The sequence below is a fragment of the Thunnus thynnus genome, chromosome 13, assembly GCF_963924715.1.
Source record: "Thunnus thynnus chromosome 13, fThuThy2.1, whole genome shotgun sequence".
Lineage (NCBI taxonomy): Eukaryota > Metazoa > Chordata > Actinopteri > Scombriformes > Scombridae > Thunnus > Thunnus thynnus.
In genome coordinates this window covers 15,069,737-15,086,525 of record NC_089529.1, presented here as the reverse complement: position 1 = coordinate 15,086,525, position 16,789 = coordinate 15,069,737, and the positions used below count along the sequence as shown (strand labels likewise).

At 40.5% G+C, this 16,789-nt stretch overlaps 1 protein-coding gene across 1 annotated transcript in view; it reads left to right on the top strand.

The window, feature by feature from the left end:
- Window positions 1-16,276, top strand: part of LOC137195672 (FRAS1-related extracellular matrix protein 2-like) — a 62,130-nt gene extending 45,854 nt beyond the window's left edge. The window contains exons 7-24 of the mRNA XM_067608222.1: window positions 1,059-1,208; window positions 1,340-1,549; window positions 1,878-2,075; window positions 2,476-2,640; window positions 2,905-3,087; window positions 4,460-4,590; window positions 5,071-5,229; window positions 6,029-6,332; window positions 7,175-7,306; window positions 7,698-8,029; window positions 10,724-10,916; window positions 11,009-11,134; window positions 11,243-11,370; window positions 11,486-11,620; window positions 11,768-11,894; window positions 12,551-12,738; window positions 12,863-13,009; window positions 13,476-16,276. Of these exons, the coding sequence (XP_067464323.1) occupies window positions 1,059-1,208; window positions 1,340-1,549; window positions 1,878-2,075; window positions 2,476-2,640; window positions 2,905-3,087; window positions 4,460-4,590; window positions 5,071-5,229; window positions 6,029-6,332; window positions 7,175-7,306; window positions 7,698-8,029; window positions 10,724-10,916; window positions 11,009-11,134; window positions 11,243-11,370; window positions 11,486-11,620; window positions 11,768-11,894; window positions 12,551-12,738; window positions 12,863-13,009; window positions 13,476-14,024 (3,557 nt within the window). The 3' untranslated portion in view covers window positions 14,025-16,276. The remainder of the gene's footprint in view (window positions 1-1,058; window positions 1,209-1,339; window positions 1,550-1,877; window positions 2,076-2,475; window positions 2,641-2,904; window positions 3,088-4,459; window positions 4,591-5,070; window positions 5,230-6,028; window positions 6,333-7,174; window positions 7,307-7,697; window positions 8,030-10,723; window positions 10,917-11,008; window positions 11,135-11,242; window positions 11,371-11,485; window positions 11,621-11,767; window positions 11,895-12,550; window positions 12,739-12,862; window positions 13,010-13,475) is intronic.
- The last annotated feature ends 513 nt before the right edge of the window (window positions 16,277-16,789 follow it).

The following is a 16,789-nucleotide window of genomic DNA, read 5'->3' as shown; positions in this document are numbered from 1 at the left end:
GTTGAGAGTCAAAATGTAACTGCAGTAAAGTTCCTCAGTCCCTTAGTTAAATATGCTGTGCTTAGCTTCTGTCATCTGGCCCAGTTAAAATATATAAATAAAATATGAAAGTTCATATATCAGTTAAGTAATATTCAGGAAAAAAAAAGTGTTTGATCATGACAAAAAAAGAAAATATGCATGCTATTTTTGGATTATATGGCAGAATATAAGAAAGGAGTCGAGTGAGAGAGAATAGCAAACAGAGGAACTTTTATTCCTGTCAGTTTTTTTTGACTTGACAGGGGGGTTTGTGAAAGATGAAGCTGTCAAACACATTGGACTGTCTTGCCTTTGCTGCCTGAGGAAACAATGCCAGTTCAAACAAGCCTTTGAGCTGTCTAGGGGGCCGCTTTCTCTCTGTGTCTCACCATCTCACTATACAACATTCAGAGAAAGACACACACATACACACACACACACGCACACACACACACAGAGGCCTTGTTTTTCAGTGCTAACTGCATCTTTTTTTTGTTGGAAGTACTTAGTGGTTTCTGTCAGAAGAATGGTAACAATGAGGTGGGATGAAAGGCCAGGAGAGGTTGAAAGGTCATGCTTCCCTGCAGTTTAACTTCAGACTAATGGGCTGTCGCTGTTTGACCCCAGCTGCTGACATGTCTAATGTTACCTCAGGTGCATGCATAAGGAGAAAAGACAAGTAGCATTAAGACTTAAGAATAAGTAAAGTAACAAGGTCGCAAATACAAACTCTGCTACGAAGGCGGTCACTATATGATGTTGAATGCCATTAAATTTGTCAGCTACAGGCATCAATTAGCACTTTGATATGAGGTTTATTGAGATAACTAGAGCACTAAAAAGACCAAATCATCTGCACCAAATGCGCACTGATCAAAAGAGTCTGGAAATTCATGGCAGGATGTCAAACACAGTAAAACTGCATCAGTGAAGACAGACAGGGATCACAACAGGGAATTATGAACCTGTAACGTAGAATACACAAGATTGACTCTTGATTACTGTCTCTTTCGTTTTTTATTTTCTTTGCTCTCTAGCTCCAGTGTTTTACTTTGGAGAGGTGGAGTATCACGTGGATGAGAGTGATGGATATGTGGAGGTCAAAGTGTGGAGGACAGGAACTGATCTTTCTAAAACTGGCACTGTCACCGTTCGCTCTCGCAAGGCCGAGCCTGTCTCTGCAGAAGGTAAGCTCCCTGTCATAGAGTCAAGTGTTGCTTGCGACTGAATTTACCAATAAGATCATTTGTCTGCTTCCTGTATGTTAACTCCATTGTCATTTCTTCCAACCCATCATCCCACTCTGTTCTTCCTCCAGCCGGTATTGACTATGTGGGCATCAGTCGTAACCTGGACTTTGCTCCGGGCGTCAGCATGCAGACGTTTAGGGTCACCATTCTGGATGATCTGGGACAGCCGGAGCTGGAGGGGACTGAGAGCTTTGACCTGGTCCTACGCATGGCAGTGAATGGTATCCTGGGAGAACCTGGGAAGGCTACAGTCTTCATCAATGACTCTGTGTCTGACTGTAAGTGATTTGTTTTACTGTATGTATATTTTTTCTCACCTACAGTATTTATTTTTTTCTTTACTGTTAATGTGAAGCATATTTAATTGCATATTTTTCTTTGAAATGTGCTGTGTGTATATGTTTTATTGTTATTAGTTAGTAGAATTGCACCAATTCAAACCTTTATAACCAATGTTTAGTCAGAAAAGAGCTTGTCGTGACAGCTATGTTATTTGATTTGATGTTTAAAATCAGTTTAATCTATTGATTTCAGCCCAGACAGAATGAGACACATGATTACTGCCTTTGTTATAAATGATGTTTGAACTCAGCGGTTGTCTGACAGTGCCTAAGGTCCAGTTCCGTGAGCCGGTGTACTTTGGAGAGGAGCATGACGGTCGCATCACAGCCACAGTGTACCGCAGTGGTGACATCAGACACAAATCCACTGTTCGCTGTTACACCCGTCAGGGAGCTGCACAGGTTGTCTCAGACTTTGACGAGCGACCTAATACAGATGCATCCATCATCACTTTCTTACCAGGTACTTCAGTAATCACACAAATACATCACACTTATTTTCTCTCTTTTTTTTAATCAACTTGTATCTTGATAGCTGACACCCTTTTAATTAAATAAACAGCTCCCCCAGGTGTTTTCAGGTTTTTTGTCGCCTTTTTTTTTTCCAAAATCAACAGTACTTTGCAAGTTTAACTATGCCTAACACATTACCCACTGCGCTGTAATTTTTAGTATTATTTTTTACAAAATATGTACACACAGCTTCCAAAACCTCTGAAGGAACAGAATAAAGGGGAGAATAGTTATATAAATAAGGTGTTACATGCTGCAAAAAGAATTATTGTAGATGTCATTCTATCCTTTCTTCTACCTCAAAAATTTTTTGACATGTCCCGTCATCACCATCTCACTGTACACTCTAGGCGAGGCGGAGAAGCCTTGTATTCTGTCACTGGTTGATGACACGCTGTACGAGGAAGGAGAAGAGCTGCGGTTGGTCTTAGGGAACCCGAAAAGCGACTCACAGTTTGGTGCATCAGTGGGAGCTCTGAATGAGACCCTGGTGAAAATCAAGGACACAGCTGACAGTAAGTGAGATGAAGAGGGCTGACACAGAAGTGGAGATAAATCAGGAATGCAGCTGATGGTTATATAAAAATCAGTTAATCCAGTTTTTTATTTATCTGAATTATTGTAAAGATTAGAGTTATGAATCTGAAACATAAATGCCTAGTATACATTAATGTTTTTAATGTATAATTGTTGTTTAATTGATAATTCAAGGTTTATTTCCATAATCAAACAATGGGCCAGTATTTGATTATATTTTCTTCCCTTTCGGTGCTCCGTAGAACCCATCATCCGCTTTTTGGAAACCAAGTTCAGTGTTAGTGAACCCAAGGAGTCCGGCGCCGTGGCAACTGTAAAGATCCCCGTAGTTCGAGTGGGTGACACATCAAAGGTGTCTGTTGTTCGCGTTCACACCAAAGACGGCTCAGCAGTTTCAGGAGAGGACTACTACCCTGTGTCTCAAGGTAATCCTTACACGCATCATTTTATGGCTATGATAGTAAAAGCAGTATTGTGGTGTTTTAATAGTAAACAAACTTGATTTTCTTTACAGCAATATTTCTCACCAAAATGGGCAGCAGAGACTTTTCAGATCAAGCTATAATTAAACAGCAAACCCACGCACCTCTAACATGCCTTTAACAAAAAATGATGCACACTTGATGTTCACAAGAGTTAAGTAACTGATTTAGATCATCCAAAAATCTAAAACACACCGGCACGGTTAGCAAAAGTAAATGTAATTTGTACTAAATAGGCTAAAACATTAAAAACTACTATTACAGCAGTTTATGGCCTAACATGCATCTCCTCCCCCATAAAACAGCTCCTATGCCTTCTATTGTGTGTTAACACCTTCATTGTTTTCATTGGCTTGCGACCTTCATCTATTTTTATCATGCTGGTACAACATCTGATGCAAATACAGGCACCCACCCATCAAGACATTACTCTACAGCACCAGTAGTGGTCAAAAACTTCCCAGGATACAAAATACTATTTTCATTGGCCTGCAGATATGTTTCGAAAAGATTTTTTTATGAATTTCCTGCACCTAATAAGACAATTTTTGACAAGTGTGAAACAAGGCTCCCTATAGGAATGTTGAATTAATAAATGTGGGCATAGGGATTTATTTGGGCAAGGGTCATTGATTTCTAATTTTATCCCAAATGGCGGAAAGGTAATTTCAGCAAAAGTCCAGTGGAGGGTCATGTAATTCTTAATTGAATTTCAACAGTCTTCATGCTTTGTCAGCAGGGTGAAACCTTCCTTCCTATCCACTCAGCATTGAGAACAGTGAATGTGTCCTAATCAAGGCTTGAAATATTTATGAATACATTCAGTCTATTCAAATCATACCTGCCTACCCACTGTTCAAATAGTGCACGTATCCCCAGCAGTTTTTGAATCACGCAGTGTTGAATTTCCCATTTTGCACAATATTTCCTCAGCACAGCACATTTCTAATGCAAAGCTGATACTTACTGTACCTCAAAAGGAGATGGACCACCTTTGGCACTATGCAAATAGAAACCTTCGATGCTTTTTAGCTAAGTGTATATTCCTCTGAAGCAATAAAACATGAACTAGGCTAACCTGTGAGGCTTTCATTTTTATGGAAAACTAAATTCAGAGAAGTTGGCCTCAATGTCACATGACTATTTTTATCTCCACAGAAAAATCAACAACAAAAGTTACTCACGTTGCCTGTGCTATTGAAGTTTGTGCTGTATTGTGTGAATTGTTTACAATAAATCAGCTACATTTTAAACTGATTTTCCTGATATGTGTGTATTTGTATCCGTGTGTGTGTGTGTGTGTGTGTGTGCCCAGACATTGAGTTCAAACAGGGGGACAAGGAACATGTGGTGGAGGTGGAGGTGCTATATGATGGGGTCAGAGAGATGAGAGAAGCCTTTACTCTCCACCTGAAGCCTGATGAAAACATGGTGGCTGAAACTCAGGTCAGGAATGTTTTCATACCCAGCCATCACACACCACTCAAACAAAATCGAGACTGACAGTTATGGAATTTCAGCTTGATGAAAAAGTAAAGAGATGAAAAACTTTTTATCTTTTCTGATTTGACCCACATTTATCCAGGTCAGTCCCGCTGAGATCAGGGATTTCTTTGACAAGGGTGTCCTGGTCCAGACAACAGCACCACTTTACTGTAGTTGCAGCTGAAAAAGCAGTGAAAACATTTTACAATAAATAATAGATTATCCTAGAAAAAAAAGAAAAGAAGCAGAAAAAGAGAAATGAGAGAAGGGTAAAAAGAAAAACCCTGAATCAGCCATGGCTGTGAGATCATCATCCTCCTGTACATCCAGTTCTGTGATGAGTTTCATTATAACATTGATAGTAATTCATGATGTTTTGATTGACAAACAGCACTGTGTCTGCAGTTGTCATTCACCTCTGACTTCTTTTTTCTGAAACAGGTAACTAAAGTGATAGTTTACATTGAGGAGACCAACAGCATGGCTGACGTCACCTTCCCCTCTCTGCCTCATGTGGTGTCGCTGCTTTATTACGATGATGTCACCAGGACACCAGATAATCTCCACCCACCAGCCGGCTACCCCGTCATCTGTGTCACAGTGAGTCAAGCTGAAATCAACTGAAATATAGGATAGAATAGAAATTAGCCTAATTGCTCGAATTGCACAGAAACAGTACACTCTAGCAACAGACTACTTGACAGACGACCATTAAATTTATAGGCTTTTTCTGTAATGAGGTAGTGGGACCTAATCAGGACCCACATCCTGTGGGAGTGGAGGGCAAATTGTTATCCCTCAGGAGCAATACTTTTCTTCAGCCAAAGTTAAACTGTCCTTCCGGAGTTCCCTAGCCTGTCCTCAAAAGACATTTTACACCATTTAGTAGGCCACAGTCCTCGTGCTTTCATCCACAGGAGAATCACTTCCACTCTTGAATACAGGCTGAGTGAGACACTTAAATGGATTTTTGTGATGTGTTAAGCCACTTGCTTCTCAGGTGACTGCTGTGGGTGCGTAGGGCTCTCCGTGTGAGTATGTGTGTTTCTCTGCATTGTGGTCAGCTACGTAGGAAGTTCCCCAGGGAGATAAAATGAAGTAGTCTTGTCAAAAACTGTTGAGTGCTGTACCAGGAGATGCGGTGTCAATGGATTTGAAATGATATCCACACAAAGGCTTCAAAGCTTACCTCTCTTTCTAACTATAAAAAAGCTATTTTAAGAACACAAATATGAAAACACACTGAAACATCTGGATTTCCTTGGCAACAATTACTTACTCATTTGTATTCTGTTCCTCTCTCTCCTTTTGTCCTCCGGCATCTGCTGTATCTTTTCCCATCTCTCTGCTGTCCCTAACCACCCGCCTACTCCTGCTACATTTCTTATCCATCCTTTAGGCTTGCGACACAAAATATCCAGACTACGACAAGACAGGCTCTATCTGTGTCAGCGAGCACATCAACAACACCTTGACCCGATACCGCTGGCTCATCAGTGCCCCAGCTGGCCCTGATGGCGTCACCAGTCCCATGAGGGAGGTGGACTTTGACACCTTCTTTACATCCTCCAAGATGATAACATTGGACTCAGTCTACTTCCAGGCAGGGTCCAGGGTTCAGTGTGCCGCTAGGGCCGTTAATTCTAACGGGGATGAGGGTTTAGAGCTCAGCAGCCCCATCGTCACTGTCAGCCAGCAGGAAGGTAAGGACAGAACAATGAGCATCCATCTCCATGTCTTATGTTGCCACTCTTTTAAAGGGGGGATTAAACAGAGATTTGGCCCCATGTTGCTAAGAGATTAAAAAGGGTTTTGTTTACCAAGCATTATGAATATATAGGAATAGAGCTTTTGAATGAACAGTCCTTAACAGATGCTACTGCAACTGCATAAAAGAAAAAAACCCCACCAAAATCACTTCAAAACAAGTATTGACAATACAGCTTTTCTGATCCCATTTTCATTTTGTTGTTGAGTTGTGATTTTTTTCAGCTATTTAAGAACTCCAATGATTAATTAAAGATTAAAGAAATGTAATGTCAGGCCCTCAGACGGAAATACAAAGAAACCTTTGGAGACCATTTTGCAAATAATAAAATGAAAAATTCATTGTAGAGATGTTTTTGCTGCTTATAACAGCCACAATAAACCAGAATCCATTGTTAAAAGCTAATGCTTTGAGTCAGAGGGTCGGAGCTCTCACTCTTTTCTCAGATGATAAAAAAAATACAACCTCTCTCTTTTGCTATTGCTATCATTTATGCTGTACTCACTCCACCCACACATCCTGAATATAATGCAAGTTCATGCATACTCTCTCCAGGTGGTTGCAAGGTATTCTTCACAATTTGGAAATCATTACCTGACGCAGTAATAGATCAGGCAGATTATGAGAAATATGTCTATCACAGCACATTACAGTGGCTATTTTAACAGTGTTTTTTTTCACAGAAGTAATCACCTGTAGACACAATCATAGCAATTCAGTTTGTCCTTGTCCTCAGACCCTCTCTTGTCTTCTCTACTTCTCCTCTGTCACATAAAGGTATGTGTCAACCACGTAAGATGGGGACCGTTGGTGCTGAGCCTTTCTCTGCCAAGCTACGCTACACTGGAGCAGATGACCCGAAACACCCGAACCTCATCAAAGTGACTGTCACCATGCCTCACATAGATGGTAGGTAGTAGCTGGAGGCAGGACCCGTACCACAGATGAAGTGAAGTGTAATGTAGTGTGTGTAATATTCACGTCTGGGGATCCTCAGGAGCGTGACAGCCAGAATATAGATCTTGCCGGGTTGTATCGAACCCTGCTGTACAAACCCTCCAGCACACCCGCTACTTAACATTCCCCTCTTGATTTTTAATCAGTTTCCTTCTGCCTCGTCTCCTCTAGGTTTCCTTCTTCCTTTTTTTCTGTTGCTCTCCTGCTTTCCTTCTCCTCACTTTTCCCCTCTTCTCTCCACAGTGTCTTTCGTCTAAGTTTCTGAAATAATCACCTCTCTCAGTACATATATCAAAGGTAGTAGCACACAGTCAGAATCACACTGTCTCTCTATACCTTGCAGGCATGCTTCCAGTAATCTCCACTCGCCCTCTCATGAACTTTGAGCTGACTCTCAGTCCCGATGGTACCCGGGTTGGAAACCACCGCTGCTCAAACCTGCTTGACTACAATGAGGTCACCACAGGTCACAGCTTCATCACCGCTTCCACTCGCAACACTGAAAGCATGGGAGAAGCAGCGCCCTATCAGTTCAGCAGCTCTCTGCGGGGGACCAGCACTTTGCGCTTCTACAGGAATCTCAACCTGGAGGCCTGTCTCTGGGAGTTCACCAGCTACTATCACATGTCTGAGCTGCTCACTGACTGTGGAGGCACCATAGGGACTGATGGACAGGTGTGTGTATCTGTGTTTTTGTGTGTTTCTGTGTACATTTGTCCACACCGTAAAAATTCCTATCTAGGGTTTGTATGTACATCTGTTTGACTGTTAGCCTTTGCGTGTGTGTGTCCACCTGTGTGTGTTTATATCTGTATGTTCAGTCTATTTACAGCTTTCTGAATGAGAGGGTCGCACAGACAGAACGGCACCATATCTGTTTGCCTGCATTTATGTCTCATTCAGTGCATGTTTGTGTGTGTGTGTGTGTGTGTGTGTGTGCGTGTGTTTGCCAGCTTTGTATCCCAGGATGTGATTGACAACTTTTAATGTGCGTTCACACAAACATACACATTCACACACAGTATGGCCAACCTGTCAGCCACCCTCTGTAATGCTCACCACCTCCAACATGGAGCATTGCAGCTTAGATTCACAGAAAATCTGTGAAATCATGTAAGAAATTATAGTTATTTTGGAGTTTTATGTCTTGAGTGCACCAATATCATGCAAAGCTCAAGAGCAGAAATGTTAATTACCTATCAGCCTGCTTTAATCAGTTTTTATTTTACTGGCTGGCTGGTGTGAAGAGATTTCAGCTCACCAGAGAAGTCCGACTTTACTGTTACATTTCGGCATTATGTTCAGCTGTCAGTTAGATACTTACAAATTTCCAGTAGCAAATTGCTGTTGTTGCATCATTGCAGCAGATGTTGCAATTGTTGCTTGTGTTGTATACTGTACAGAGCATTCTCCTGGTTCTTATTGTTATTGTGGATTCGGAGACAGACCCTTGCTCCCTTGCTCCTTTGCTCATGTCCTGCTGCTCTTTTGTGTTCCTCCAGCCTTTGATCTGTGAGTTTCTTGTGGCTGATCAGACTGCTGTGTGTGTGTGTGTGTGTGTGTGTGTGTGTGTGTGTGTGTGTGTGTGTGTGTGTGTGTGTGTGTGTGTGTTTGAGAAGGAGATGGAGAAGAAGTATGATAGATAGAGAGAAATTAATTTACTTGTCCCCATTTACAGCAAGAACCACTTGCACACATAGTTAGACATGACACCCGTCATCCACAAGACTTTTAAGTCCACTTCGTTAAGGGAGATCACTGTCACTAGGGTTATGTGTTTTTGTCCAAGGAGTGCTAAAGGAAATAGAAACTTTCTCAGCCTTGCAGCTCCATCAGGGTGCAAGAAGCAAAGAGCACAGAAAGAATGGAATAATTCACCTACCTTTAAAGAACAAAAGACAAAATTGACATTGAAAGAATATTTGATTTGGGCTGTAATCACCTTGATCAGCGGTTTATTCTATTATGGCCAAAGGCTCTTAGGTCTTCGAGAAAGCTTTGTATTTTGTTCTACAAAACTGCTGTATAGTACATGTGCTTCTAAAATTAAAGTCAAACTCCCAAGGAAAAAAAAGACCATGACATTTCAAGGCAGTAGGAGATAATATAATTTATAATAAACTATTATCATTGCTATCTTTATTCTGTTTCAGTTAGTTATAATCTATTTTAGGAGGTTTTGTAATAAAATTAGGGTCGAGCTGGCTTGTCTCTTAGTTAGCCGTCCTTTAATTTGTAATTTGGATCCTGATTCAGTGATTCACAATTTATCCTTCAAAGACACTGTGGTGGATTGGATAAATTTCAGCTATGTTTATTGTGTCTTTGATGGAGATTCTGTTGGCAGAAATATTATACAAGACACTTAGTGTAGTGGTACTTTGTGTTCAAATGTTTTTTAGATGGCCTCATGTTACAGTATATTTGCCAAGAGATGAAGAAATGGTTTATCAGAGAAGGGAAAGCAATGAAAGGATTAGGAATTACAGTCTTTTACTTTTTTACTGAAAACATCTTCTGCCAAATTGCTTTCCTCAGTTTCTCTTGCCAGTTAATCTCCTGCCCAGTGTTCGGTTTGGTAATTGACTATGCAAATTGACACATTTTCACTTCACATCAAACAACATTTCTAAGGGAGACTCTAGCTTTGTCAAATGTGTGTTGGCATATAGGTAAGTGAAGTCACACATAATTTTAGAAATAATGTTGGTGAGCAGAGACACCTAGTGGCTGGTTTTAGTTCATATGGATTTCAAGTTATATTGTATATTGTCCTGACAAACGGTGTTGAGTAGAACTGTGGCAGTTCTTTTTCACTTTACAAAAGCGAATTACAAATCAATATTTTAGAGATCACACATGGACTTCATTAATGGTCAAATCAATTATCATGTTTTAAATACTTGGAAAACCTTATAAAAATAAAACCAAAATAGAAAAGAACAATACAAGCCCACATCACTGCCCACTGTGGTTCCTTTTGCACAACACAGGAAGACTTTTGTGCATCTTTGTGAACCTTGAGTAGGAGTGAAAGTAGTTCAAGCACCTTGTGGAGGAGAACTACGTGTGCATCTGTTACATCTTTTCAGTACTTATTATAGCTTATCGACCCACAATCACCCTTTAACCTAAAAGGAAGATACAGTTTTTTAAGACACACTGAAGATTTTTTGCTTTATAACATCAACCACAACTATAAAGTAAATAAGTAGTGATCCTTGTAAATAATGAGCTTCAAATTTGAACTGTTTTTATTTAGGATAATGAAGCAAAAGGCATGTTCAAGTATGGATGGATTTAAATGATTTTGTTTTCTAAGACATATCAAAAGCCTCACTTTACTCATCACTGAAAACATCCTTACAGGTGCTGAACCTTGTCCAGTCTTACGTGACCCTGCGGGTGCCTCTTTACGTTTCATATGTGTTTCACTCCCCCGTGGGCACCGGTGGCTGGCAGCACTTTGACCTACAGTCAGAGCTGCGCCTCACTTTTGTATACGATACAGCCATTCTCTGGAAGGATGGCATCGGCAGCCCCCCGCAGGCTGAGCTACAAGGTAAGTTCCCAAGATAGTGCGTCTAGACCAGATATCATCCACATAAAAGCAGTTTTGTAGAATTAAGTGTGTGTGTGTATCTATTTTCCCAGGTGCTTTGTATCCCACAAGTATGCGCATCAATGACCAGGGACGTTTGGTGGTAAACTTCCGCACCAAGGCTCGTTTCAGGGGTCTATTTGTGGAGTCTCACTCTGGAGGCAGAATAAAAAGAGCTGGTGAGACTGACAGATTGTTGTCATCATATCAGACTTACTATTCCTCAATAATAACCAGTGCTGAAGATGCAGTATGAACTTCTCCCCCTCTTAATATCCTTTACTTAGCAACATCCATGTCATCCATGGTGATGAGTGTGGACCACCCCGGCCTGACCTTTAACCTCACCTTAGTGAGGAGTGAGCCTACTTACAACCAGCCAGTCCAGCAGTGGACCTTCACCTCTGACTTTGCTGTAAGTATGACAGCATGAATTTTGTTTGTGCCCTGGTACAGGAGCTAAAACATCCACTGTGTAAATAACAGATACAAACTGACACCTAAGTATCGGTTCCTTCTGCTCTGTACAGGTGAGAGACTACTCAGGGACCTACACAGTGAAGCTTATCCCCTGTACAACTGCCCAGAATATGGAATACACTGTTCCACCTGTCTGCAGCCCCAGAGAACCAGTCACCTTCGACCTAGACATCAGATTCCAGCAAGTAAGGAAGTCTTTGTTTGGAATTACTTATTATAAGATCCAAAAGAGTCATATTTCTTTGTCGTAGGGAGATCTTTTTTCTCTCTCTCTGTATTTTTTGTCACTGGCTCTCTCTCTTTCTTCACTAAGTATCTGCATCTTTTTCCAGGTGAGTGACCCAGTTGCAGTGGAGTTCAGTCTGAACACTCAGATGTTCTTGTTGTCCAAGAGGAGCCTATGGCTCTCTGATGGCTCCATGGGTTTCGGTCAGGAGAGCGATGTAGCCTTTTCTGAGGGTAAGTCCTGTTACAAGGTCAAAGAACTTTTATCATTTGTATAGTGAAGGTTTAAAGGACTATACTAGTGGTTGTAGATGTTTTTAGGTCATTAACTACAGGTGGAATTAGCTTTATATAATGTTTGTCAACTTTTCGATGGGTGATTTTCTACTTTTCAGGAAGCTATTGGTTTGAGTTTATGCCAGTACAGTACAAAATTAAAATTGCAAAGATTTAGGCCTTGCTTGACATACTGTAGCTAATCAATCACATTGATTAACTACAGCGAACATTACATCAGCTTTATATTTTGTTAAAGTTATGTTTTTAAAGGAACCAACATCTGAGATTTGAGAACCTGGAAGACAACCAATAAACAAACTCAAATTCAGCATAACAATGCACTCTGGCTACTTTAGATGAACTGAAACCTCTTGGAAGGTTGAAAATTAATCCTAAAACAGTGGTATGTTGTGGACATTTGTTGGTATATCTGTTGGTAAGTATATGGATTTGTAGTTCATCAGCTAAAACATGCAAAACCAGCAGTATAGCCCTTTAAATTAATTTAAATTTGTGTATTAAATATTCTGTCCTCCTTGGACTTTTAAGTATGGTTCATGTTCACAGCTTGGAGTAGGCTTTAGGATTCATGTCTTCTTCCCTTATTTCAGGTGATACGATCTACGGTCGTGTCATGGTGGACCCTGTGCAGAACCTGGGAGACTCTTTCTTCTGTAGCATAGAGAAAGTGTTCCTCTGCACTGGTGCTGATGGATATGTACCAAAGTATAACCCAACCAAATTTGAATTTGGCTGCCTGGCTGACTCTCCGTCATTGCTCTATAGATTCAAAATTCTTGTAAGTACATGTTACAATTTTAGTAAGCAAAGGGATGCAAAACAGAATTTTACGATCAATACAAACATAATTCCCTTTCTACCTTTTTTACTCTATCTCTTCTCAATCTAACACACCTCACCAGGACAAGGCTCAGCCAGAGACTCAGGCACGTGTGTTTGGTGATGTCAGTTTTAATGCTGTGCTGGCAGTGGATGATCCATCAGCCATGTCCCTCGTCAGACAGCCTGGGTCTGATGGCTTTAGAGTGGACTCTACAGCTATGTTCCAGGTATGCTTCATTGTATTCAAGCCTCATAGCCAATGACTGAGTTTTATTGTCAACCACTAGCTAGTATGCTATTTTGTCATTCAATGTATAAAATGTCAAAGCTTTGAATATAGGCTTTGTCGCTCCACTAATATATGTACTGTATGTTTTGCCTCAACTGATGTTATGGTTTTCTGTTGTATTGTGTGGTTATTGGAGGACCACAGTGAAAGTAACCAATTACACTGTCTTGTGATTTAATATTTGATGACTGTCAATCAATCAATCCAGCTGTATCACAGCTTGAATGGTAAAGTGTACTTTTGCCATATATCCAAGGTCTAATAATGAGTCCATTTAGCACTAGCAGGTCCCATGTTATCAAAAATGAGACATTTCTCTCTTTTTGCAAGATGCCTTTTTGTATTTTGTGTCATTTTAAACTGAATATAATTCGAAGATATGCATAATTATGTGTTTTCCTCAGGTTGCTGCAGGTCGTGAGTGGTACATACACACCATTTACACAGTTCGTTCCAAAGAGAATGCCAACAGAGGCATTGGAAAGCGCAGCCTGGAGTACCATTCCTTTGTTTCCACAAGCAACAATCTCGCCTTGACCTCAACAAGCGGCAGAGGTCATCGCTCCAGGAGGTCGGTTGGTGATGAAGTCCCAGAGGTTGCTGAGGATATCGGCGCAGACAACAGCCGAGGCACCAATATCATGCACATCACCTTGGACCGCACCAAGCGACGTGCGGGGGGGTTGAATGAGCTTCTCACCGATGGGCTGGAACCTAGTGAGCTGAATGCAAAGGAGGAAGAGGAGGGTCTGGTGACTGTGGTGGGGGCACTTGTAGGGTTGCTGTTGACTATCCTGATCATTGTGACCCTTGTGCTTGTGCTGCGATCCAGGCAGAAGGATGGGAAGGAAGGATGGAGAGAGGGGGTGCAGGAGGTGGTGAAAGGGTCTGTTAGCACAGAACCCATGTTGGTGGTGAGGATGCAAGACTGCCACAACAGCTCAGAGGTCTGAGCAATGGATGTGTGGATGGACAGATGGACAAAGGGACAAAGAGTATGTGGGGCTTTTATAAAATTTTGGATTTTCTTTTTTTTATCTGGTATTAAATTACATAACACCAAAAATCTGAGATTGATCATATGCATTATTGGGTGTGTGTGCCTGTTAGGGGGGGGGGGGGGGGGGGGGGTTACAGTATTGGATCCATTACAGTTACCTGATCACTGTAACAGAAAACAACATGACAGTCCCATACACTGTCCTCACTTTACATTCCAACTCGCGCCGCTGGTAGCATGACATTTCCTTTCTCTCTTACTGGCTTTATGGTGTTAAAGTGCCTGAAGCAGCTAAATCCCTTCAGGACAGTTCAGTCACCAAGAGCACTTTTCTCATAAAGATAGTGTCACGCAGGCCAAGTCAGAGATTTAGTGCTGCGGGTGTACCTCGGGTAAAAGGGGACTAGATGACACTGAGAGGAATAATTCACCTATAAAAGAACACTCAAATGTTATCGACTCAACCCTGTGTCAGTCAAAACTTCACTGAAGTGTGTGAGCCCTGGTAGTTCCATGTGTCTCCCCAAATATGAATGGTAACAAGATCATCTTTTCTACAGCTTGCAAAGGATAAAAGACATTTTTGAAAACATATGTTGCAGAACATTCAAGGCTTTCACTACCTTAACAATTGCATTATGGTCCCAAAAGTCCAATATTTACATTATTATCTCAAATATTTCCTCAGAATGGTTATAAAGTTCATGCATGGCCAGAGGATAATACTATTTAGTAAAATATTGTAGATGTTAAGGTAAATATTGGACTTATTATAAATATTTAACCCATAGTGCAAATGTTTGGCAACAAAACGTGCTGCATGAGTACATTAATTTTCATTCTGGGGTGAACTGTGCCTTCAGGCCTACTATTTTGTCCCAAAATACTTGCTGGGACAGTCATTCTGGATTACACAATGTGTAACGAAAAACATGAACACAAGATGCCAACACTTGTTTCTTATCTCTGAACTAAACTGGCACAACTCTCTTATCAGACAGGAGATTAATACCACTGCTGTCAGAATTTGTGTTTATTAACCAGCTAATCATTTTATTCAGTCATGTATACTTGTTCTGTATTTTGTTTATCATGTGCTGAGAAAGGTTTTCCTAGCTATATTGAGCATATCTGCTGCTGTAGAGTTGGGTTCACACTGTTTTTTCTCATCTCTTTTTTTTTTTGCATTTTTTTTAAACTCAATTATTTACTAGGTCATGTGTTTACAGTTCAACACTGCTTCTGTTAGCACAATGTTTACAGCTATCCATCCTTGCAATATCGTTGCCTCACTGTGTGTTCCTGTGATCATATTTATTCAAAATACATTGTCTAAACACTGCTTATGTTACGTATATATAAAAACACTCATCTCAGGAGTTATTTCATTTACAGAGAATGGACTGTGTGTTGTAACACAATTTACTACTGTTGACTGAAGAGAAACTCTGCGGAGCCACTTTCCGCTTCTTTGTTACACTGCTAATAAGTGTGGTGCTGTGAACATGCAAATACTGTATCCATATCCAATTATTTGACCTCTATTCTTCTCACATTGTGTTACTGTAAACTTTGTCACTGGTGCTGTCTGGGATTTCAGTGTTCTGACTCATGTTTTTGAACAAAGGATGCAAACAAAGTAGCTGCTCACCGATCAGTATGTCACCACGAAAAATATTACGTTTGAGATGTTTCATATTATCTGCTGTCTCATTATTTTGTTGATGCCACTAGTGAAATTTCTTGTTTACATGTGTTGTTAAACCTGTGTCTTATTCTGCTGTGACAATTCAACATGCTGAAATCAGTGTTCCTAAATATTTGTCTTATTATGGTGTTGTCAGTCATCATGCTATAATTATTTCCAATATGTATCAGGGTTAGCCAATGTGATGTACATGAGCCGGAAATCAGCCAAGATGTGAATTAGCGAGGGATGTGAGGATTTATACTGCTAATAGTCTGCCGGCTGTGATGTGTTGACCCTGACAAATTGGGAAATAACACCATATCTGACATCAAATGCACTTTTTGAGTCACATCCCTCACATGCCAATCCAAGCTATGCAATGTAATGTATACCCCACAGCCAGTTATCCCCATGTATATGACGGTTTTAGCACAAAATATCAAACTTGATATTCACTTTGTGTCTTTTTATGAATGGGTTTTTATGTATATGTATTTAAGAATAAACATTGTTGCTTACTGGTAGGTTGTTGTCGATTTAATCAGTATATATAGAGCTATAGAGCTGAGACTTGAGACATGAACTTGAGTCAGACTCAGAAATGAGCACTTGAAACTTATTGGAATTGTTTGTTTTGAGACTTGACATACTTGAGCCTTTAAGACTTGCCTTGAGACTTCAACATTCAAATTTCATATTCTGTCTTGTAAAAGACTGAACCAGTAAAAAATAACGATGGACACGCAGGCGACAAGCAAAACATCCTGAATACTTAATTAAGGACTTGGTCCAAGCAATGTAAAAAAAGGTATCAGCATTTTATAAAGTTCAGCATTTAGAGACCTGAAAGACTTGCAAATGACTTCCAATTTGCTTGTGGACTTGACCTAGACCTGTCTCAACAGACTTGTATATGACTTGTATACCTCACATAAGCATACACGTTTAAATTACATTCACAGACAAATCATAATCATCAGTTGCTATGATTATTAGGAGAGCATGAAAGAAAGAGACTCTAATGGGTC